General features: G+C 44.1%; 1 protein-coding gene across 4 annotated transcripts in view; it reads right to left on the bottom strand.

Moving 5' to 3' along the window:
- Nucleotides 1–1475: 1475 nt before the first annotated feature.
- Nucleotides 1476–25469, bottom strand: part of aplp2 (amyloid beta (A4) precursor-like protein 2) — a 146796-nt gene continuing 122802 nt past the window's right edge. For all 4 annotated transcript variants that reach the window (XM_067971115.1, XM_067971118.1, XM_067971116.1 and 1 more), the window contains 8 exons: nucleotides 24400–24558; nucleotides 22674–22802; nucleotides 21093–21192; nucleotides 17736–17888; nucleotides 12915–12997; nucleotides 12156–12230; nucleotides 11532–11687; nucleotides 1476–2212 (listed from right to left, as the gene is read on the bottom strand). In XM_067971115.1, coding sequence (XP_067827216.1) covers nucleotides 2111–2212; nucleotides 11532–11687; nucleotides 12156–12230; nucleotides 12915–12997; nucleotides 17736–17888; nucleotides 21093–21192; nucleotides 22674–22802; nucleotides 24400–24558 — 957 coding nt within the window. In that variant the 3' untranslated portion in view covers nucleotides 1476–2110. The remainder of the gene's footprint in view (nucleotides 2213–11531; nucleotides 11688–12155; nucleotides 12231–12914; nucleotides 12998–17735; nucleotides 17889–21092; nucleotides 21193–22673; nucleotides 22803–24399; nucleotides 24559–25469) is intronic.

Genomic DNA, 25469 nt, shown 5'->3' with positions numbered 1-25469 from the left:
AATTCCACGTTCTCTCATTTTTGTTAACAATCTCTTATGTGGAACCTTGTCGAATGATCAGCATGATCTGATAAAACCTCCCACCAAACTCCTGTCCTCTGGAGGAATGAGGCCTCCACATTGAGCAGCCTCCCACCTCACTTGACTCTGAAAACACTCCACGCCAGGCCAACCCAGCAGTTGACTTGTGGGCCCCTTCAAATACGTGGCCCGATGAACGGGCACTGCAAGATAATGGGGGTGGGCTGTAGCCGTTTCTCTGTGAGGCTGAATTTGACAAATCCACAGCATTGACTATTTTACACAATTTGAGCTGCAAGGTTGGTTCAGTAAGGGCGTATTTCATTCAATGAGAACGGGTGAGGGAGACGTCATTGGAAGTGAGGTCACTCGCGGACCCCGGCTTTTTAGCATGCGCCGAGAGTGATGTCATTGTGTGTCCCGGCACAGGTACAGGAGGACGTCAGGCATCGATCGAAAACCGGAAGTACACACACTGTTACTAATCACTCCGTCAAACTAAACACTGTGGGAGAGAGCTGCAGTGACTGAGGGGGCATCGTGTGTGGGCCTTGGGTTATTCTCAGGTTTATTAGGTGAATAGCGACATTGCGTCCGATGAGCTCACTTGCGGCACATGCGCAGGGCTTTCCGAGAAATCAACTCGCTGCCGTTCGGGGAGGGAGAGAGGGCCAGGTCCCTGCTTCTCCCCCACCCCTGCTTCTGCTTCCTGCACTGTTCCTGCTTCTCCCTTTCCTCTGGGCTTTGATCTCCTCCCCTCTTCCAATTACCTGCATTTTTGGTGCTTGGCCTCCACTCCACGCTTTTAGTGAACAGCAGCGAGGGCAGTTGGTGACCTACAACACACACCACACTTCCGGCAGTGATCAGTCTACGCACAACACACACCACACCACCGGGCAGGAAAAGGATCCCTCAACACATTTGCCAACTTTGTCCATTTGTACTCCTTGTTTAAGAACTTCTGTTTAGTTCGCACTCCAGACTGCTGCATCTAAACAAAAACTGACACCACCCCAACACCATAAGAAACTTGCTGTCATACCATACGTAGGGCTCTGTAACTGCACCCCACGGCTTTTCTGTCTTCACAATCCTACATGATGCTCCTGTGTTGATCAACACTCACGGCAAACTTACACAAAAACTCACCTCCCCGGATGGTCACCTTCACTGTGCATCTGCAGATTGCAGAGCTCAATCCCAGCTGCAATAGAATTCCTTGAAATTACAATATGACTAAACATAGTTGGGCATATCAGAGCTGTAATTAGATATCTAATCCAGTGTGCAATCCCAGCCCAGTCCAGGCCCCCTCTCCACAGTTGGCTAATTGAACCTTGTTTTCTTATCCATCCAGCCAAGTGATGGAGCAGTTCTGGGAGACAGAACCGTACAAACAGAACCAGACAAGGTCTGAGGTGAGAAGATGCAATGATAAACTAGTGTACACATTTCTGGAAGTAGTGTTTATTGATGCGTTTGCGCTCAGTAGCCCTGCAGATTAAAGCTACCACAGTAATACAACTGAAAAATGTGCATAGTCTGACAGGACAAATAAGGAATGTGCAGGGGAAACGAGCCACAGGTTTCCAGAACCTCAGTAAATGCCAAGACTGCAACGTGAATTTACAAACACACAGATGCACAATGAGAAATAGAATCATCACCTCCTGGTTTCAGCTGCCTATCACAGTGTTAACCATTTAAATGTAGTTTAGAGCAGAAAATGCTGGAGGTTCCATGAGGTAAATCAGTACAAATCCCCTTCATATACCGTGCTCCATTAGGTAGAAATCTACAGCCTCTATTTATAGATCTTTGTGACACACAAAATAAAACTGATTTAAAGAATTTTAAAAAGGAAACAACTATATCATAGTTCTCATCATAGATTTTAAGATTATACATCATATATATTGTGTATTACATTTCAAACCCATTTAAAAGAATGGGAATCTTACAATCTACAGTAGTAAGTGTTTTACACTCTGAATTGTGTATGTGAAATGGAGACCTCTAATGTTACAGATCAGTAGTTGGAAGATTGGCTGAATGAGCCATGTTTGGCCCTCTTTAGCATCTGGTGTTAGATCTGCATCTGCTCCAGATACTTGTAGGTTGGGTTTTCATACCCGTGGTTTTGCATCTTGTTCAGGTGGCGCTCCTCTGGGGTCAACATGGGGTCAACCTGGAAAACCAAAGAGTTTTGTTTTACAGAACTGTAGGGAAAAAAGGCCCTTCTAAATCACACTGCTGAATTCTGGGAAAACCAAGAGTCAATACAGGCATTCTGGGAGAGCTACCAAAAGACTCACATACCCTCCCCCCCTGAGAGGTTCCTAATTAAAGAACTGATACCAGATGATTGTAGACTTGTCAAGGTTACAAGCCAACTCACCAATGAATGAGTCATGCATGATAAAAGACAAGCATGGGAAGAAACTTGAAACCTCTTGGTATCAAAATCAAAGTGCTTCTTTATTTTGATTTAGCCCCAGGGAAAATCAAGGGAGTTTTGCACCTAATGAGAAGCTTGTTCTTAGCAAATTAATTACAGTTTGACCATTATAGGTCCTCATGTGTATCTGTCCAATCGACTGACGTCTTAAAATGGATCTGAGACAGAATCAATCACCTTGATTGGTCACTAACACAAAATACACTAAACTGGAATTTATTTTGTTAAATTAAATGAGTAAGGTTTTGCTTTGTACACCCAAATTAGAAGGTAGCAAAATGTTCTCAGAACATTCTTGAAGGTGGTTTTGGGAGGATAAGATTAAAAGAAACTGCAGAGACCTTAAAAAGCCGAGAAAGAGCAACCATTGGAAGGTTAAGAAAAGTTAAACATGTAATCTGCCAGAAGAAAAATTATAAAGTGCATCAAAACAGTTATTTAACAGTTCAAGCTCTGAGCACAAAGACTAACAGGATAAGAGAGAGATAACATGCATGTAGGGTTAGTTAAGCTCATAAGGGTAAAGAAAGAAGACACATCCACAGATAACAACTGGCTGGAAGCTGGGCCATAAAGGTGAATCTGAGCATCCCAAAGGGAGGCAAACTGCCCAATGCTGCCACAGCCGATCCTGGAGAGAACAAGGTTATATATCTGTGCTCATATCACACAGGGATAGCCTGAGTATTCGGAGTTGGAAGTCTACCAGCAATGCACAGAAAATGCAACCTTGTTAAGCTGTACAACAATCTTAACATTCAACACAGAATCATAGAAAGTTATGGCACAGAAGGAGGCCATTCAGCCCATCATTTCCTTCCCAGCCAAAAAAGAGCTTTCCAGCTTAATCCCACTTTCCAGCACTTGGTCCGTAGCCCTGTGGGTTACGGCACTTCAAGTGCACATCCAGGTACTTTTTAAATGTGATGAGGGTTTCTGCCTCTCCCACCCTTTCAGGCAGTGAGTTCCAGACCCCCACCACCCTCTGGGCAAAAACATTTCTCCTCAGCTCCCTTCTAATCCTTCTACCAAATTACTTTAAATCTATGCCCCCTGGTCACTGATCCCTCTGCTAAGAGAAATAGGTCCTTCCTATCCACTCGATCTAGTCCAGTCATAATTTTGTAAACCTCAATTAAATCTCCCCTCAGCCTCCTTTGTTCCAAAGAAAATAGCCCCTGTCTATCCAATCTTTTCTCATAGCTAAAATTCTCCAGTCCTGGCAACATCCTCGTAAATCTCCTCTGTACCCTCTCTAGTGCAATCACATCTTTCCTGTAATTTGGTGACCAGAACTGTACACAGTATTCAAGCTGTGGCCTAACCAATGTTTTATACAGTTCTAGCATAATCTCCCTGCCCTTATATTCTGTGCCTTGGCTAATAAAGGAAAGTATCCCGTATGCCTTCTTAACCACCTTATCTACCTGTCCTGCTACCTTCAGGGATCTGTGGACATGCACTCCAAGGTCCCTTTGTTCCTCTGCACTTCAGTATCCTCCCATTTATTGTGTATTCCCTTGCCATATTTGCTCTCCCCAAATGCATTACCTCACACTTCTCCGGATTGAATTCCATTCGTCACTTTTCTGCCCATCTGACCAGTCCATTGATATTTTCCTGCAGTCTACAGCTTTCTTCTTCACTATCACCCACACGGCCAACTTTTGTATCATCTGCAAACTTCTTGATCAAGTCCCCCACATTCAAGTCCAGATCATTAATATATAATCACAAAAAGCAAAGGACCTAGTACTGAGCCTTGCAGAACCCCACTGGAACAGCCTTCCAGTGGCAAAGTCACCCGCCAACCATTATTAATTACCCTTTGCTTCCTGCCACTGAGCCAAGTTTGCATCCAACTTGCCACTTTCTCTTGGATCCCATGGACCTTTACTTTTTTTTTTAAAACCAGTCTGCCATGTGGGACCTTGTCAGATGCCTTGCTAAAATCCATGTAGACTACATCAAACGTGTTACCTTCGTCGACCCCCCCTTGTTACCGCCTCAAAAAATTCAAATCTAGTTAGTCAGACATGACCTTCCCTTAACAAATCCATGCTGACTGTCCTTGAATAAGCCGTGCCTTTCTAAATGACGATTTATGTTGTCCCTCAGAATTCATTCCAATAATTTGCCCACCACTGAGGTTAGACTGACTGGCCTATAATTACTCTGTCTCTCTCTCCCTTTTTAAAGAACGGTACAACGTTGGCAGTCCTCCAATCCCCCGGCACCACGCCTGTATCCAGGGAGGATCGGAAAATGATGGTCAGAGCCTCCGTTATAACTCTGTTATAAAGCAAAATCCAGCTATTGTCACAGTACTGTGATATAGAAACTATGTTTGTAGTGATTTAGACTATCAAGTAGTAACACATACCTAGATACTTGTATACTTAAACTTGTAATGGGGTTAACTGCTTTATTAATGAACGTCATTAAGTAGAGTTAGGTAATGCTGCTGTGCGCAACTCCATCTCTGATGACTGGCAATCAGGAGTTAATCACTTCATTCAACCACCTCAGCTGGTTGGTTTGTTCTAAGCAACAGTTAATAAAATTCGGACCGGATAATGCAAGATAGTTTAAAGGCAAGCCTCACTACACGTGAATTGCGATTGCAACCCACTTCTCTTGTGTAAATGTAGGGAAAAAGATTCTTCCGATTCCCTTTGAATAATATTCCCTGTGTAATCTACCATTCATCCACTTGGTAGGTAGTGCAGGCTCATGGCTGGGATCTGAACGGCACAAAATTTGGGGGGTTTTATTAAGCTGGGATCAGTCTTATCAGTTTTGATGCCAAAGTACTATAGTTACAAGATTTTTTAAAAGTATATTGAAAATATGGAATGCTGTAAAATGCAACCAAGTGAATTAGGACTGATGCTGAGAAATGAAGGTCTGAGGCATGAATTTTAAGTGTAAGTCTGCTAGTTTGCAAATATATCAGCAAGTGAAAAGCTACATGCTAAGCCTGAAGTGTTAATAAGGTAGGTCACTTGCAGAATTGTCCGGTGGAACTACCCACACACAAGTGGCCAAGAAATTAAGCCACAATCCTCTGAGCCAAAGCAAAGGATAGCAATTTAAACCAAACTGCCCATAGTTAATATACTCCGATTCGGAAAGGTTCGCGCTGGCAGAGCTACTGCTTAAACTAAATAAACTGCTTCATTATTGCACTCCCAAACTAAAGAGTCAAGTACAACAGAGGCCTTGTGACATCATGGAATGGTTACAGCACAGGAGGCCGCCATTCGGCCCATCGAGCCTGTGCCGGCTCTTTGTAAGAGCTATCCAGTTAGTCCCATTTCCCCGTAGCCCTGCAAATTTTTTCTAACTATTTATCCAATTCCTTTTTGAAAGCCACAATTGAATCTGCTTCCACCACCCTTTCGGGCAGCGCATTCCAGATCATAACTACTCGCTGCATAAAAAAAGCTTTTCCTCATGTCGCCTTTGGTTGTTTTGCCATCACTTTAAATCTGTGTCCTCTGATTCTCAACCCCTCCGCCAATGGGAACAGTTTCTCTTTATTTTATCTAAACCCTTCATGATTTTGAATACTCCTATCAAATCCCCTCTCAACCTTCTCTGCTCTGAGCACACCCTAAGCTTTAGAAGCAATTGTTAATCGACCTGAACACTTGCAAGATAGGGAACATTATGAGGAATGAAGTAACTAGTTGCACCTCCCCAGAGATCATGGTTTCACCACCAGAGCTGTCCATGGGACAGGACAATCTGACAGAACAGAGAAATAACAGAGTTGATGTTACACAATTAAAATGGAACAAAGACAAACTGAATGCATTCACTGAGGACAGGAGTGAGAAGGTGGAGTTCAAAGAACAAGTACACAACAGAGAAAGACCGTAGGCAACAGAGAGTGGAACAATTCCTCAGTCGAGTCCAATCCCCAGGTTTTGTAGATAACAGCATTTCCCACACGGAAAAGCAAACATTGCTCCCTTATCCAGGAGTCGATTAATGCCCCTTATCCTGCAACACAACAAGCAGACCCAATCTAACCCTCAAGCCCAAATGATTAAAGATTCAACAATTAACAGATTGCAACACAATTGGCTCGAGAATCCTCAAAGAAAAGGACATATTTTAGGCAAAAATCAAGATAGGACTTCTCTTTCTAACAAAATGAATGAGATCCAAGATAGTTTAGGAGGGGAGTTTCTTAAACTGAGTGTGGAAATAAGATTATGTTAATCATCATGATCAACATTTATACAGCGCCTTTAACGTGGTAAAATGTCCCAAGGCACTTCACAGGAGCGTTCTAAAACAGAATAGGACACCGAGCCAGAGATATTAGAATAGGTGATCAAAAGCTTGGTCATGGAGCAGCTTAAGAGGAGGAAAGGTGGAGGTTTAGGGAGGGAATTCCAGAACTTAGGGCCGATGCAGCTGAAGGCACGGCTGCCAAAGGTGGGTTGGAAATCAGGGATGCGCAGGTGGCCTGAACTGGAGAAGCGCAGAGATCTTGTAGGGTTGGAGGAGGTTGCAAAGATAGGAAGGGGCAAGGCCATGGATGGATTTGAACACAAGGATGAGAATTTTAAATTTGAGGTGTGGCTGGACTGGGTAGGTCAGCGAGCACAGGGGTGATGGGTGAACGGGACTTGGTGAGAGTTAGGATACGGGCAGCAGAGTTTTGGATGACCTGAAGTTTACGGAGGGTGGAAAGTGAGAGGCCGGCCAGGTGAGCAATGGAATAGTCAAGTCTGGAGGGGGCAAAAACATGGATGAGGGTTTCAGCAGCAGATGGGCTGAAGGGGCGGAGACAGGCAATATTACGGAGGTGAAATTAGGCGGTCTTCGTGATGGAGAGACTATCGGATCGGAAGCTCATCTCGATCGCGTAGGACGCCAAGACTGCGAACGGTCTGGTTCAGCCTCAGTGACCATGGAGAGGGATGGAATCGGTGGTGAGGGAGCGGAGTTTGCAGCGGGGACCAAAGACAATGGCTTCAGTCTTCCCGATATTTATTTGGAAGAAATTTCTGCTCATCCAATACTGGATGTGAGACAAGCAGCATAACAAATCAGAGGCAGTGGAGGGGTCGAGAGAGGTGGTGTTAGAGGTAGAGCCGGGTGTTGTCAGCGTACGTGTGGAACCTGATGTGTTTTCGGATGATGCCGCCCCTGATGAGAAATAGGAGGGGGCCAAGAATAGTGGGGGACTCCAGAGGCAATGGTGCGGGAGTGGGAAGAGAAGCCATTGCAGATAATTCTTTGGCTACGACTGGATAGTTAAGAATGAAACCAGGCGAGCGCAGTTGCACTCAGCTAGACAAAGAGGAGAGGCGTTGGAGGAAGATGGTGTGGTCAACCGTGTCAAAGGGTGCAGGTTACAACGGATGAAGAGGGATAGTTTACCATCGTCACAGTCACATAGGATGTCATTTGTGACTTTGATGAGGGCCGTTTCAGTGCTGCGACAGGGCAGGGGGACGGAGGGGAAGAGGTTCAAACAGAGTTGCGGGAAAGATGGGCATGGATTTGAGAGGCGCCAACACATTTAAGGATTTGGGAGAAGAAAAGGTGGTTGGAGATAGGGCGGTAGTTTGCAAGGACAGAGGGGTTGAGGTGGGTCTTTTGAGGACAGGTGTGACAACGGCAGCTTTGAAGGGGAGGGGGACAGAACCTGAGGAGAGGGAACCATTAATAACATCAGCCAATATGGGGGCCAGAAAGGGAAGTTGGATGGTCAGCAGTTTGGTGGGAATAGGGTCAAGGGAGCAGGGGAAATCAATGGATGCAGTATATTTGGATTTCCAAAAGGCATTCGATAAGGTGCCACATAAAAGATTACTGCACAAGATAAGAGCTCATGGCGTTGGGGGTAATATACTGGCATGGATAGAGGATTGGCTGGCTAACAGAAAACAAAGTCAGGATAAAAGGGTCATTTTCAAAATGGCAATCTGTAACTAGTGGGGTGCCGCAGGGCTCAGTGCTGGGGCCTCAATTATTTACACTATATATCAATGACTTGGATGAAGCAGCAGAGTCCATTGTGGCCAAATTTGCTGATGATACGAAGATAGGTGGAAAAGCAAGTTGCAATGAGGACACAAAGTGTCTGTAAAGGGATATTGACAGGATAAGCGAATGGGCAAAAATTTGGCAGATGGAGTATAATGTAGGAAAATGTGAAGTCATCCACTTTGGGAGGAAAATTAAAAAAGCAAAATATTATTTGAATGGAGAAATACTACAAAATGCTGCGGTACAGAGGGATCTGGGTGTCCTCGTACATGAAACACAAAATGTCAACATATAGGTGCAGCTGGTAATCCGGAAGGCAAACGGAATATTGGCCTTCATTTCTAGGGGGATGGAGTATAAAAGCGGGGAAGTCATGCTACAACTGTACAGGGTGCTGGTGAGGCCACACCTGGAGTACTGCGTACAGTTCTGGTGCCCTTATTTAGGAAGGACATACTTGCATTGGAGGCAGTTCAGAGAAGGTTCACTAGGTTGATTCCAGGTATGGAAGGGTTGTCTTATGAGGAAAGATTAAACAGGTTGGGTCTATACTCATTGGAGTTTAGAAGAATGAGAGGAAATCTTATTGAAACATAAGATTCTGAGGGGACTCGAGAGGGAAGATGCTGAGAGGATGTTACCCCTCATGGGGGAATCTAAAACTAGGGGGCATAGTCTCAGAATAAGGGGTCACCCGTTTAAGACAGAAATGAGGAGGAATTTCTTCTCCCAGAGGGTTGTGAATCTTTGGAATTCTTTACCCCAAAAAGCTGTGGAGGCTGAGTCATTGAATACATTCAAGGCTGAGTTAGACAAATTTTTGATCAGCAAGGGAGTCAAAGGATATGGGGAAAAGGCAGGAAAGTGGGGTTGAGGTAAAAATCAGATCAGCCATGATCTCATTAAATGGTGTGGAGATGCCGGTGATGGACTGGGGTTGACAATTGTAAACAATTTTACAACACCAAGTTATAGTCCAGCAATTTTATTTTAAATTCACAAGCTTTCGGAGGCTACCTCCTTCCTCAGGTGAACATTTCCACATCGTTCACCTGAGGAAGGAGGTAGCCTCCGAAAGCTTGTGAATTTAAAATAAAATTGCTGGACTATAACTTGGTGTTGTAAAATTGTTTACTCATTAAATGGAGCAGGCTCGAGGGGCCTAATGGCCTACTCCTGCTCCTATATCTTACGGTCTAAGGAGGTGGGTCTCATGGTAAAGATGAGCTCGGAGAGGACATGAGGAGAGATAGGAGGGAAACTAGAGAAAGATGCGAGTTCAGGGCTAGGGCGGGGGGAACCGTAGGGGAAATTTGGCTCGGTGGGCTAGGGGAAGGGAGGGAAGCGGCAGAGGCAGCTGAACGGATGGTCTCAATTTTGGTGACAAAAGTCCATGAGCTCCTCACATTATTTGTTGGAGGTGAGGTTGGAGGGGGCAGGGGAGAGCGGTTTAAGAGGACAGTTTGTAGTGAAGAGAAGCCGGGGGTTATCTTCGCATTCCAGGATGATCCTGGAATAGTGAGCAGTTTTGGCAGAGGAGAGCAGGACCCGATAGTACTTTATGTGGTCCAGCCAAATCTGGCAATGATTATGGCGGACAACTGGTTTAGCCAAACGTTCAAGTCTGCATTCCTTGGACGTAAGGGAGCGGAGATAAGGGCCGTACCAGGGGGAACGACCAGGGAGAGAGTGTGTAATGGTTTTAATGGAGACAACAGCAAAGGTGGAGGTGATTGAGCAGATCGGTAGCTGCAGAAATTTGGTGGTGAATGGAGGGCCAAAGGCTGGACAGTTGGGAATTTGAAAGTGCTATTGTAAGTGAGGGGGGGAATGAGGATTTTTTTTTTTTTTTAACAAGGGTGGACGCAGAAGGAGGTGGGGTTGGGAGGGGGAATGGGGGTATGAGTGGAGAGGGATACAGAGAAGCGATCAGCGATAACCTTATCTGTAATTGAAACAATGGGAGTGGAGCGGCCTCATGAGATGGCAAGGTCGAGGGGTGGCCGTGAATATGGATAGGATAGTTTATATATGGGGAGAGGTTAAGGGAGGACAGGAATGCAGTGAACTCAGATGAGAGAGAGCAAGATGGAGGTTGAAGTCATTGAGGATGAGAAGTCGCTCAGTGCAGAGGCTGAGGGAGGAAAGAAGTGAAGATATAGTAGGTACAGCACAGGAGGTGGCCAACTGGCCCATTGTGCCTGTGCCGGATCTTTGAAAGAGCTATCCAATTAAATCCATTCCCCTGCTTTTTTCCCATAGCCCTGTAAATATTTTCCCTTCAAGTTTTTATCCAATTCCCTTTTGAATGTTATTATTGAATCTGCTTCCACCACCCTTTCAGGCAGTGCATTCCAGATCATTACAACTCGCTGCGTAAAAAATTTTTTCCTCATGTCGCCTCTGGCTCTTTTGCCGATCACCTTAAATCTGTGTCCTCTGGTTACCGACCCTTCTACCACTGGAAACAGTTTCTCCTTATTTACTGTCAAAACCGGTCATGGCCTTGAACACCTCTATCAAATCTCCCTTTAACCTTCTCTGCTCTAAGGAGAACAACCCCAGCTTCTCCAGTCTCTCCACATAACTAAAGTCCCTCATTCCTCGTACCATTCTAGTAAATCTTATCTGCACCTTGTCTGAGGCCCTCACATCCTTCCTAAAGTGTGGTACCCAGAATTGAACACAATACTCCAGCAGTGCCCGAACCAGTGTTTTATAAAGGTTTAGCATAACTTCCTTGCTTTTGTACTCTATGCCTCTATTAACAAAGGCCAGGATTATGTATTTTTTTTTTTAAAAACAGCCTTCTCAACTTGTCTAAGACAGTGAAAAACCCAGCTACTGTACATGTCGTTTCCCAAGCTTGTGTGGGGTCTGGGAAGAACATTGAGCTGTGTAGTAACCAGGTTACAGGCCTTCACTGGTGGTGGCAGCAAATGGAAGTGATGAATTGAGATCAAACCACCTTGTCTTTTTCTCCAGTGGAAATAGATAGAGACACACAGCTCAGTGAAGGTTCGTCTATCATGCTCACCTCTACAATTCCATGGCTGATGGTACCATACTGCCTCTTGCGTAGCATCACCAAGCTGATGACAATTACCGTGGCTATGGCAACTGCGATCACCAAAAGGCCAATAAGAGCACTGCTACTGAAGCTGAAGTTCTCTCGCAGAGTCCCCTCAGTGTCCTGGAGAAACACAAACATTTAGCACAGGGAAGTGGAAGGAGCAAACTCTTCCAAGCTTCACCCAATATTTGCTAAATTAAATGTAGTGCTTTTAGCCATATGCTGGAAGAAAAACAAATTAGTGCAAACTTTTAAAAATAATTAAAAGATAAGGGGGAACAGATGCAAGATCAGTAAGAATTCTGAGAAAAAGGGTGAGTCGGATCAGCAGAATCATAACTTTCCTCCCCAATATCTTGTGCAATGTTACAACTGATTCCTTTTGTACAGAACAGGGTATATGCTTTGTGCAGAAGTGTACACTGTTTCAGTACTATTACTTCTTAGAGCATAAAATATTGCCAAACACACATCTGTCAGATTACATGACAAATATGAGTAATTGAAGAATCACAAGGTGAAAGCTGGACTCCATTATCTGAACCAGATCTCGCACCCAACCTTCCCACCAGGAGGCGCTGTCCGTACCATGTCATCCTCTCCTCCACTGACTCGTTCTGCATTGAAAATCATTTCTTTGACATCGAAGGTGTCGTCAATCACCTGAGAGTGAAGAGAGCAAATAGCAGATTTAATGTTTGCAGTTACTACATTAAATTACTCCCTGGGTGGAGGAAAAGAGGAGCAGGACTGGGGGGGTGGGGGGAGGGGAACCAGGTAGTTTGTGGCAGAAACCACTGCATCTTTAATATTTGAAGCAGGGGTAGATCCAGGGCTATGGGAAGAGCGCCAGGCAGTTTTGGATTGTTCTACCAAAGATTTGGCACAAACATAACGGGACATATGGCCTCCTTCAGTACTGTAAACTCCTATGGTCAGTATTTTTAAAAATTAGTTAAATCTTGGTTGATCTTGTCCATTGACAGAGGTGGTGTCCTGAATTACACAAAAGGACCAAAAATAAGAAACCTAATACATACTTAAATGCTAACATGCAGCAAGTCTATTGGTTCCCACAGGCAAACACATACCTGTGCCCACTGACCACCTCCAAATTCAATCACTCTGCAGTGTATTTTTCCCATCACTATTTGTAGTCGGGGTCTAACCCATCTAAAACAGGTTAATAGCTGCAGACCAACAGCACACAGAGGAACATCACAGAGGCGAGATCGGCATTTGGACCTGAACTTCATCGATCAAAACATACATAACTCCACACCCCAATAAACAAACCCATGCCCACACGGAGCAGATCTGACAGATTTCAGTAAACATGCTCCGTACCACATCCTCATTAACATTGTTCTCATCGATGCCAACTGCTTTCTCGTCAGGCACCAGTCCATCAGGGTCCATCATCCCAGAACCTGTTCAGAACATCACAGTTACTCAGGATATGTACACAGGACAACTAGCATTATGTATTGTGAGAATTAAGTAGCATTGGAAGCACACAAAATGACAAACATAGCTGAGAAATAGATTTTAGTGGACTGCCACGCATTCCTAAATGAAAGCTCGAGATACGTGGAGTCTGCTGAAACACTGGCCTCAGTCGCTGTCTCTCACCTTTGGAGACCTGCATTTAAATTCAAGGAGATGGAGCTCTCACTTCAACAGCCCATACAGCTTTTAATAGTAATTTTAAAACCACCATAGAGCAATGCTACTAATTCCAGATCTCTATAACAGATGTGTCTGAGTATGGTGACTTCAATATGGGGGGATGGTACAAAGAAACACTGGGAATGTGAAATAAAACCAGAAAAGGCTGGCAATAGGCCTGATAGAATCCTGGAACAGAGAAGGTTAAGGGAGATCAGAGAGAGGTTTTAATAGTATGAAAGATTTTCAGAGGATATATAGTGAAAGATTGTTTCCACTGGTTGGCCAATTGGTAACAACGAGCACAGAGTGAGGATTCTCACCCTCTAGATTATTTGGACAGGGAATCCTTTACAACAAGTGCTACTGAGAAGTCCATAAGCATTTGCAAAGAATATAAAAGGATTTGGAGAAAGGGTAGGGAATGATTCGGGCTCCAGAAGAGCTACCAGGCGTTCTGGGCCCAATGGCCGCCTCCTGTGGTTTATGTTGAAGTCTCCACACCAAGGTACTGACAAATCCACACAGGTGTCTGTTTGCCTGATATGGACACACCATGGTTACCTACATCCAGGAGGATAAGGGATGGGTTGTCAAGGCCAAAGCTTAGGGCCAACATCTGTGTGCTGGAGCACTGCTGGAGTTTAACCAACTAAAACGGTGCAGTTTACAGAGCAATGGTAAGCTTCCCACCACTTGTCCAGCCAGGAACACCCTCCCCCTGGGGATACTAGGTTATAGGGTTACTTCCCACTAGAGCTGAATGGGAAAAATCTCAGCAGCCCCAGGTACAATTAATGAACCTGGCTGACTGACTAATCCTGCAGTGTTCTGGAGTACTGTAGCCTTCCAGCTCAGTTATCAGTCTGCTATAGCAGGTTCATTTGGTTCCAAAATTCCAGCGCTAGGCATGTGATCTTATGGCCTACTTGGACCTAGAAGGACCCCATCTACAATTTAAATCAATTAAATAATGGTTGTAATAGTTGCAACATTACAACCGTGAGGAAAACACACACCCACTGTGGGTAATAGAACCTGATGCCCAGAGATCAAGGATCACAACTATCTGCCCCCTGCTCGGACACCCTCACCCTCTAAAGTCACAGAGCTGGAAGAGAAGTGAATCAGAGTTAACCAATTCAATATTGGCACCGACATTCCAACAGGATTAGCGGAGAGTGAAATCCAGGGATCAGGATGAAGGATCGGAGAATTAGGGCAGCGCGCATTACAGCTTTGGAACAGCTGTCAGCTGCCTGAGCCTAGTGTTTGGGCTCATGCTGCATTTCTCCTGTAAACAGGCAGCGACTGGCTCAATGTTCAGAATTCATCATCCTCTAAAAAGAATGTAAATTTATCTGAAAGCAAAATGCTTCAGCACAAGTTTTACCACTTGAGCAGATGTCTCGGGACATGAAACCAACTAAAGACAGATTCACCACACCACAGGTCACTGATGGGGAAGTTAACAACTTTCCACAGTCCAGAGAAATACAACAAACATTCCGAGTATGGGCTTCAGACAAGCAGCATCGACTAAACAGCATAAACTAGGACAGCATGCAGGTCAGTGAAGTCGAGGATCGGAACAAAAATACAAAACTCAGCAACATACACATGATATGCACCTGACTGAGGCAGGGAGGGCACCCCGATCGGGGCAGATGGAGGAAGAGGATGAGGAGGAAGAATGGGTGAGAGGTGACACCTGGGACAGTTTTAAACCAACCTTTCTTAGTTGCTGGCCATGAGTCCGGCACTGTGCCTGGCAGCGAAGAAGTTAAGAGAAATCAAAATAATGAAAAGAGCAGGAAAGGAAAATGGGACAAGACTGAAATCCCCACTTACATCTGTGCAAACGTTCCATTCCAAAACGAGTCCAAATATCAACAGGTAAGCTAAAAGGCCCACCTACGTCTAATGCAATGAGCTCTGTATGGTCAGTGGCCATCAGGTGCTGATGTATCCTGGCTTGTTAGTGCTAGATTGTGGCTTTGACTGCTCAGAGCTCATCTAGTAAGTAGCTGAGCCACAGAGCCCAAAAGATGCCAGGTTTAACTTCTAGTCTGTGCTGCTCCCGAATGTGGGCTTAATTGATCCTCATTCTGCTCGCGTTCAAGAAGCACAAACTTAAAAAATTTGGTGCTTATCAAAAGGCTCTAACTGCATAAAGAACACAAAAATAAGGCAACACTCAAACTAAATGAAAAACACACCTCTCTTCTGAGATTGGGGAAAGGTATGTTAGTTAGAAAAGTAGAGGGAACTTAGTATTAGATTGGATCCATTCCACACTTGACCTGGGAGGCTTCAAACTGACGTACAGAGCCTGAAGTCGAAATGTGCTCCATCTACTGGCACCAATAACCCCAAATATTAAGTGAACAAAATACTATAATCGAAGTCCACAAACATTAAAAAGGTTGCTTTCACTGAAAGATTTTTTCTTCAACATTAAAACAAAGCGCCACAGAGGTGAGAAGCAATCATGTCCTAAGTGTCCCTCACTAGCTCTCTGGAAGCACTTCAGAATAATTTGGGTATATGCATCAATAATGAAATCCCACCAGCACTTTGGTCTAAGACTACATGTTTTATAGTGGCAGCTTGGCATTTCCATTTCTCCAGCTATCATTGAGCAAGTATGTAACTCAGTGCCAAAAGGTGCAGTGATCTCACATCCAACAAAAGCTGGGTTCAAACTGTCCAAACTCATTTCAATTTGGACCTTACAGCAGACAGAATATTTTCATTCCATCAACAGACTAGATTCAAATTCGTGTTGTGGAGCTGGATGTAGTGTCCAGATAAGTGTGAGGTAATGCATTTGGGGAGGGCAAACAAGGCAAGGGAATACACAATAAATGGTAGGATACTGAGAAGTGTAGAGGAACAGAGGGACCTTTGAGTGCATGTCCACAGATCCTTGAAGGTAGCAGGACAGAGAGATAAGGTGGTTAAGAAGGCATATGGAATACTTTCCTTTATTAGCCGAGGTATAGAATATAAGAGCAGGGAGGTTATGCTGGAACTGTATAAAACACTAGTCAGGCCACAGCTAGAGTACAGCGTACAGCTGTGGTCACCACATTACAGGAAAGATGTGATTGCACTAGAGAGGGCACAGAGGAGAATTTATGAGGAAGTTGCCAAGACTGAAGAATTTTAGCTATGAGGAAAGATTGGATAGGCTGCGGTTGTTTTCTTTGGAACAGAAGACGCTGAGGGGAGATTTAATCGAGGTGTATAAAATTATGAGGGGCCGAGATAGAGTGGATAGGAAGGACCTATTTCCCTTAGCAGAGAGGTCAATACCAGGGGGCATAGATTTAAAGTGATTGGGAGAAAGATTAGAGGAGTTGAGGAGAATTTTTTTTCACTCAAAGGGGTGGTGGGGGTAAAGGGTGATAGAGGCAGAAACCCTCAACTCATTTAAAGGGTATCTGGATGTGCACTTGAGGTGTCATAACCTACAAGGCTACAGACCAAGAGCTGGAAAGTGGGATTAGGCTGGATAGCTCTTTTTCAGCCGGCACTGACACGATGGGCTGAATGGCTGCCTTCTGTGCCATAAATTTCTATGTTGATACAGTGTGCCACACTCCGTTCCCTCAAGTTCAAAATGGGTTTGTGTTGCTACAGAGATTTTTTAAATCTTCATTGATATGCAGAAGTAAACAATGACAGCTGACAAAGGAATGGTGATAAGCAGACATGATGGATCATGCTCAACCCTCTACAGCTTGTCTATTGTAATGAATATTACCTGTCTAGTTTCAGCCCATTTGTTAGTTTATACCCACACTGACAAATGGGCTAGTGCACCAACAATCAATGACAGCCTACAGTGACACTGATCCTTCTTGGGGAATCAGCTGTGGTTGAAGGATCGTACCAAGGTGCATGCGTGTACACGCGCATGTACAGCCCCCTCCCTCCCCCCCCCGCCTTCCCACACGCGTGCCACAGCCATGCACACAGCTCCTTTAAAATTGTGCTGGGAATAAATCTAGCAAACTCACAGAATAAATCCATCTACACAAAACCAGTACAATGGAATGAATATAGAAAGGATTTAGACTGATCTATTTTGTATTCTCTACCCCATCTAAATATGGTAATTTAAAAAGTGATGGCAATATAGGCACAACCATGCTTCCCCCTCCCAATTTTTTGGTACAGATAATATCTCCCTCATCCTTGCTCCAGAACTTGGGATAGTCCATTATTTCCCATCCCCCCCACCCTAAATACATGCGAATCCTAATCTACACTATGAAGTGAGGTGATTGGGCTGTATGGCTATATGGATGGGATGACTTCTCTCGCTGATAAAAGTTCTTGATCTTATCTAGAAAAATGTCTATCCTGCATGGACACAGACTCTGGGAGATTTCTCCACGTGTGATTAATCCTGCATGATCATCGATCTTTTAAATCATCATTTCAATAAATAACCCAACTATCTTGCATGCTTTGATCCCAAGCATCACGTACCTTGTACATCAGTGATAGCTGGCATAGTCTTAACCTGAATAGGCCGGAACGGTTTACCATCAATGAATGGCGCCTCCACAGAATCGAAAGCAGTCTGGATTTCAGAGCTGATCAGCTGATCAGTGCCAAAGTGCTGCTCCTGCAGTAGCTCGTCTGGGGAGAGTGCATTTCAGATCATCACATTTTTCTGGGATAAATCTAGCAAACTCACAAAACAAATCCATCTACACAAAACCAACACTGCAAACAGCTGAGATAATCAGACTCAATCTATCGGACGGTATACATTTTCAGCAGACTGTTCTCTCGCTGTCTAGATTACAAAGTATATCCCTGATTTATCCTCACAGACTGTCTATGCTGTCTTCCCCATCCATACATCATGCCCTGAGCAGGAACGAGAGTCATGCTGCTCTCTTGCAGGCCTCTGCCATGCCCTGAATCCAGTGACTGTGGTGTCTCAGCTGGATCAGGTACCTGCCCAATTCCCCCTGTTCAAGCACTAGTAAAGTCATCCGAGACTAGGTGAGGAAATGCCACACATGAGAAAATGCTCAATTACTCTGTGGCATGCAACAATATTCCAATGGATTTATGGAATGAAACAAGAGGTCTATAAGCAATTCCCACATCTGTATGAGAAATATTTTTGGGGCATCATAGAATTAACAGCACAGAAACAGGCCATTCGGCCCAACTGGTCTATGCAATCGTTTATGCTCCACACAAGCCTCCTGCCACCCCTCTTCATCTAACCCTATCAGCATTTCCTTCTATTCCTTTCTTCCTCATGTGTTTATCTAGCTTCCCCTTAAATGCATCTATGATATTCACTTCAACTACTCCATGTGGTAGCGAATTCCACATTTTAACCACTCTCTGAGTAAAGAAATTTCTCCTGAATTCCCCATTGGATTTGTTGGTGACTACCTTATATTTATGGCCCCTAGTTTTGGACTCCCTCAAGTGGAAACATTCTCTAAGTCTACCCTATCGAACCCCTTCATAATTTTAAAGACCTCTTATTAGGTCACCCATCAGAGAAAAGAGGTTCAGCCTTTCCTGATAGGTATATCTTCTCAGTTCTGGTATCATCCTTGTGAATCTTTTTTTACATCTTCTCCAATGCCTCTATATCCTTTTTATAATATGGAGACCAGGACTGTGCACAGTACTCCAAGTGTGGTCTAACCAAGGTTCAATACAAACTTAACATAACTTCTCTACTTTTCAATTCTATCCCTCCAGAAATGAACCCCAGTGCTTTGTTGGCTTTTTAAAAAAAAAATGGCCTTATTAACTTGCATCACTACTTAGTGATTTGTGTATCTGTACCTAGATCCATTTGCTCCTCTACCTGTTTAGACTCTTATCTAAGGAGTATGTGGCCTCCTTATTCTTCCTACAAAAATACACCATCTCACACTTATCTATATTGAAATTCATTTGCCAATTACACGCCTATTCTGCAAGTTCATTAATGTCTTGCATTTTGTCAGTCTTCCTTTGCATTAACTACACGCCTCAATTTGGTATCATGCAAATTTTGAAATTATACTTTCGATTCCAGAGTCCAATTTGTTTATGTAAACGGGCGAACAGCAGTCCCAGCACCGATCCCTGTGGAACACCACTTCCCACATCTTGGAGTAACTACCCTTAACCCCAACTCTGTTTTCTGTTTTGTAGTCAGCTTGCTATCCATTCTGCTACTTGTCTCCTGGCTCCACATGCTCTGACCATAGTCATGTATCTACAATGGGGTACCTTACTGAAGGCCTTTTGAAAATCCAAATATATTAGCTCTACATTACCCTTGTCTACTCTTTGTTAATTTTGCAAAGAATTCAATAAGGTTGGTCAAGTAGGACCTTCCCTTCTGAAATCCGTGCTGACTATTCATTATATTTTCAAGTAAAGATTCCATTATCTTTCCTACCACCAACGTTAACCTAATTGGTCTAACGCTCCCTGGACTTGTTTTAGCTCCCTTTTTAAATATAGGAATCACATTAGCTGTCCGCCAGTCCTCTGGCACTATTCACTTTTCTAATGAACTTCTACATATATGAAATACTGTCCTGCTCGCTCTTCCCCAATTTCTTTTAATATGCGCAGATGCAATCCATCCGGACCAGGGGTTTTATCCTCTCTAAGTTTGATTAGTTTATCAATTACCTCCCCCCTTTTTGTCTTAAATGTCTTGATATCTTTTTTGATGTCTCTTCCTCTAATGTCACGTCCACTCTGTTCGTCTCCCTGATAAATACGGAGGCAAAACGATCATTCAATATTTCTGCAATTTTGCTGTAGTTACCTGCGAGTTCATCTTGTACATCCCTTGGTGGCCCTGCCCTGATTTTTCTTTTGTTATTCATGTGTCTATAGAATACTTTATTTCTTTTACTATTACTTCAGAATAAGGCATTTAGAGAAGTGGTTCGCAAAATCTGACAGTTTATAGAACCTGGAGAAACAGCAGTGCCCATAGTTTGGAAAATAACAGAACCAATCTTCAAAAAGGGACCAAAGAAACTACAGGTCAATGAGGCCAACATTTGCTGTGGGAAACTATTACAAGAGAACCTGAATGCGGGGATAATGAAACCCCCAGAAAGTAAGAGGCAGCGTGCATGGATTTATTGTTAGGGAGAGCCTGCCGAACAAAATTACTGGAGATCGCATGTTTATATGAACGATTTAGAGCTGGGGACAGAAACACGGCTGTCTAAGTAGGTAGATGACACCAAGTTGCGGGGAGGGGATAAAATAGGAAAGGCAAACCAAATACACAAACATCTGGATAGGCTGGGAACTTTGGCTCATGAGTTGCAAATGGCATTTAATAGGGACAGAAGGTAATAAGACTGCAAGTAAATAGTGGGAATATAAATGAAATGGCTCAAGTTGATATGGCTGTTAAAAAAGTATATGGGATCGTGGGCTTTATAAATAGAGGCATAGAGGGCAAAAGCAAGGAAGTTATGCTAAATCTTTATAAAATCACTGGTTAGGCCTCAGCTGGAGTATTGTGACCAATTCTGGGCACCACACTTTAGAAAGGATGTCAAGACCTCACAGGGCAGATGCTACATTGGCCATTAGGGTATTTATCGCCAGTCACATGGTCAGGTTGCAAGGTGCCCATTTGGAAGCAGTGGATTAGTTCCAAACTAAGTGAAGCACCGCCTGAAATTTCCAAAATTCCAAAGATTGCTGCAATAATAAGAAACAAGTAAGACTGCCACTTCTAATTCATTAACAACTGCAGTGTGCAGTGCAAGAATAATTGTAATCTTGGTGTACACTGTAATCAAACAAACAAATGTTGGAGCAAGCTGCAGGACTTGTACTAACCAATCTCATCTTGGATTTCCTCAGCAACAAATGGCACTTGGTAAAGAAGAGAGAGGCTCTGGTTCATCCGCTCCTCGATAACATGGAGGTGGGTCACCACCTACACACCGGGGACAATCATATTAAGGTATTTTAATTATTGTTTACATTTGAGTTTCATGCTTGCATAAGTTATCAACCTCAGCAACAAGATAGTTTCATCTTTTTCACACAATGGTTGGCTCAGTGGGAGCACTCTCGACGGAGTCTGATGGTTATCGATTCAAGCCCCACTCCAGGGCGTGAGTGCAAAATCAAGGCTGCTATGTCTCTGCCCCTGCCTCAGCTCATCTGCTGCCAAAACCCTCATACATGCCTTTGTTACCTCTAGACTTGACTATTCCAATGCTCTCCAGGCTGGCCTCCCATCTTCCACCCTCCATAAACTTGAGCTCATCCAAAATTCTGCTGCCCGTATCCTAACTTGCACCAAGTCCCATTCTCCCATCACCCCTGCGCTCGCTGACCTACACTGGTTCCCGGTCGGGGGAACACCTCAATTTTAAAATTCTCATCCTTGTTTTCAAATCTCTCTATGGCCTCACCCCTCCCTATCTCTGTAACCTCCTCCAGCCCTATAACCCTCCGAGATCTCTGCACTCCTCCAATTCTTGTCCTCTGCGCATCGCTGATTTTAATCGTTCCACCATTAGCAGCCATGCCTTCAGTTGCCTAGACCCTCAGCTCAGGAATTCCTTCCTTAAACCCCTCTGCTTCTCTACCTCTCTCCTCCTTTAAGACACTCCTTAAAACCTACCTCTTTGACTAAGCTTTTGATCACCTGTCCTAATATCATTTTATGTGACTCGGTGTCAAATATTGTTTAATAACGTTCCCATGAGGTGCCTTGGGATGTTTTATTATGTTAAAGGCACTACATAAATTCAAACTGTTGTTGTTGCAGTACTTGTTGCATTGTCGGAGGTGCCATCCTTCAAATGAGATATTAAACCAAGGCCCTGTCTGCTGATTCTGGTGGTTCAGACAGATGTTAAAGATCCCATGGCACTATCTGATTCAGCTGATTCTGGTGGTTCAGACAGATGTTAAAGATCCCATGGCACTATTTGAAGAACAGCAGGGAGTTCTGGCTAACATCCCTCCCTTAACGAACAGCACCAATGACTGGTATCATTCGTCTCACTGATGTATGTTCCATCTTGCCCAATGACTACCTCATTTGCCCACTTATCAGTCACTGCACTTCAAAGTGAATTATTGATGCAATGCGCTCAGAGATGACTTGAGAGATGTAATATGGTTCTCTGAAATCCCCAATTATCCACTTAATGAAGCCCAACTGTAGATCCCGACGGATTTTTTTAAAAAAAAGTTGTTCAATAGTAGAGTTATTATTTTGCTGAATTTTGTTGAGAGCTGCGAACTATTCAGGCTCTACAACAACTTGCATGTGTACAGCACTAATGGGGTCAACGTCCCAGGGTGCTTCCCAGAGATGAACTGGACACTGAGCAGCAGGAGGTTCCAGAGTCTCTTGGATAACAAAAAAACCCTAGCTTTGTTTCCTAACCTTTCGCTCACCTGAGATTTCATCTGTGCTGCTTTCTCTGGGTCCACAGCCATCACATGCTGGTAATGCCGAATAGTGTGCTGCCGATCCTTCTGTTCTGCACGGACATAGCGCTTCAGGGCCTGCAGGATACGGTGAGGCTACACAGGAAATAATTCAAGAAACAGGTTTCAACCCAATGTGTCCATGCATCAGTACAGCCCCAATCACCAGGATCTGATTAGATCCATATGGACCCAATCAAATGCCACAATCACAGCCTGCACATCAAAATGCCCCAATCCTCCAATCTGCTGCATCTTGGCCCCAGGCTCCACTTTTGGGAATCTCTCCCAATCCTTAGAACTCACCCAGAATTTACCATTCTGGCCTCTTTCTCAAGTACACAACCTGAACTCCGTGGAGTTATTCAGGTTCATAGAAGTCATAGGTTGCTTGTGTCCTGAGTCCTACATAATTATTTTTATTTTTGCCACTTTCTTTTTTGAAGAAACATCTAGGACTGATGTAAAAGTAGGGTCAAACTAAAGACCAGTGCTCAAAACAGGTGCATGGGCGAAGTGGGAAGACGACGGAGTGTGAAATCAGTTTGAGTTTGGAGAGGGGAAAACTTAGGGAACCAAGGGAAAGCTCAAAGCAGAGAAAATGGAAGCAAAAGAAAAACACAGGAGAAGTGTGTGAAGATAAATTAGAAAATTGGAACAGGAAGGGAAAGAGAGAACAAGGAAAGAGGAAAGGAGAAGAGGGATGGCATCTGAAGTATAAAAGAAAAAGGAAGACCAAGTGTTCCACAAAAGCACTGGGGAAGCCCCCTGCAACATGTCCTGATAAGATGGGAATGAGTGTCAATATGCAGGCGCAATTTGCACGTGAGGAGTTGGGGAACGGCTGCTGCAGCTGGCAGGGTTCAGTGGGACACCATGGTGGCTCCACCCCAGAGCAGTCCAACTACCTGAGTAAGCAGGGGCACGAGGCCAGGCCCCAGTCTGAAGTGCCAGGGCTTGGCATTGTTTATTACTGGCAGACTCTGTGTACAGCTGTGTATGTCCTAAAACACAGTCAGAAGACAAGACCCAAAGCTCTTCACCAAAGTCCAGGAGGTGAGACACATCGTGACTCAGCAATGACTTGGAAACGGTGCAATCGGGAGGTAATATAGCAGAGTACTTGTCCCTTTACATTTTATCAGTGACCAACACTGCCAGACATCTAAAAACTGGACCGCACTGCTGAAATCTCCTGAAGTTTTACAGTCATAGTATTAATTTGTGGCTGTTGGCCTTAGTGACACCGACCAGTGAGCTCTGGCTATTGTAGGCAACACCTTCTGAATGGAGGAATAGCTCCAAATCCCAATCACTTTGCTTAGAGGAGCAGGCCATTAACTGTCTGAAATAATTTAGAAACTGGAAATGTTATGATTGCTCCCCTGATAAAACCTGGATTGCTAACTTTGTGCTTCACCTGGGTGTAGGTGCTCAGGTAAAATCACTTTCTTCTTACTTTTAAAAGATGGAAGATTAATTTATTATTCTTCAGAAATCATGAACTTGAACTCTTAATAAGCATGTGGAACAATCTAGCAATTAATTGTGGTTGCCCAACTTCACTTTATTTTATTTCATGCTAGAAAGATTAGGTTTACCTATGAGAAAGGGAGAGGCTTGTCGAGCCCATTCCTGTTCCTAAGCTCTCTGTTGTAAATTCCGTCAGGGATTCAAAGCAATCAGTACTCACTCGTAGTGGATCTGCCTGCAGTGCAGATAGGTAGTTCTCCAAAGCAACGCGACGACGATCATTTAGCAAGGCCTCAACGCGAGCAAGATGAGTCTCAACCAGCTGCAGCTTCTCAGTGGCTGCTTCTTCCTCCAGAGCCTCAACCATGTTCTGGAAATGCTGAACAGTAAGAAAGGATCATCAGCATACTACATGGCACATCCCATTGGTACCAAAGATCAAATCACTTCTATGCAAAGTAGTATTCAGGCACAACTATTCAATACAAAATCAAAAGCAATATTGAACACAGCAATAGTACTTGGGGAAGAACAGGTGCTTAACAGAGGAACGGTTGTACCAGCCATGGCCAGTGGTAGCACTCACCTGAGTCAGAAGGTGCAAGTCCCACTCCAGAAACTTCAGCACATAATCTAGGCTGACATTCCAATGCAGTACTGAGGGAGTGCTGCACTGTCAGAGGTGCCGTCTTTTGGATGAGATATTAAACAGAGGCCCTGCCTGCTCTTTCACTTGGATGTAAAACATCCGATGGCACTATTTTGAAGAGCAGCTGGGGAGTTCTCCCTGCTGTCCTGGCCAATATTTATCCCTCAACCAACATCCCTGAAACAGATTTGGTCATTATCTCATTGCCGTTTGTAAGCCCTTGCCGAGAGCAAATTGGCTGCTATGTTTCCTACATTACAACAGTGACTACACTTCAAAAGTATTTCATTGGCTGTAAAGTGCTTTGGGACGTTGAGGTCGTGAAAGGCCCTATATAAATGCAAGTTCTTTCTTAAGGATGAAAAGCTGATTGGTATCAGCTTGTCGTAGCCCATAGCTTCCTCAACTGCGATCTGAAATTCTCAGAGATGTAACTGTAATCAGTGAGAACGTTCTGCTTCTGGTCAACACTAGAGGCCCAGAGCTAAAAGGTGGTCAAGAGTCTCTGGGTGGATGAAGACCATAAATATTGGAAATAGAAAAATGTTTTAAAGGGTATGCGGAAAGCACAGGGGAATGGGACTGAGTGGATATCTTCCTCAGAGAGCAGGCACAGGTGCAATGGCTGAATGGGATGGACA

The sequence above is a fragment of the Heptranchias perlo genome, chromosome 33 (assembly GCF_035084215.1).
Source record: "Heptranchias perlo isolate sHepPer1 chromosome 33, sHepPer1.hap1, whole genome shotgun sequence".
Taxonomy (NCBI): domain Eukaryota; kingdom Metazoa; phylum Chordata; class Chondrichthyes; order Hexanchiformes; family Hexanchidae; genus Heptranchias; species Heptranchias perlo.
Note: the sequence above shows the minus strand (reverse complement) of the source record. Positions and strands in the feature narration are given on the sequence as shown.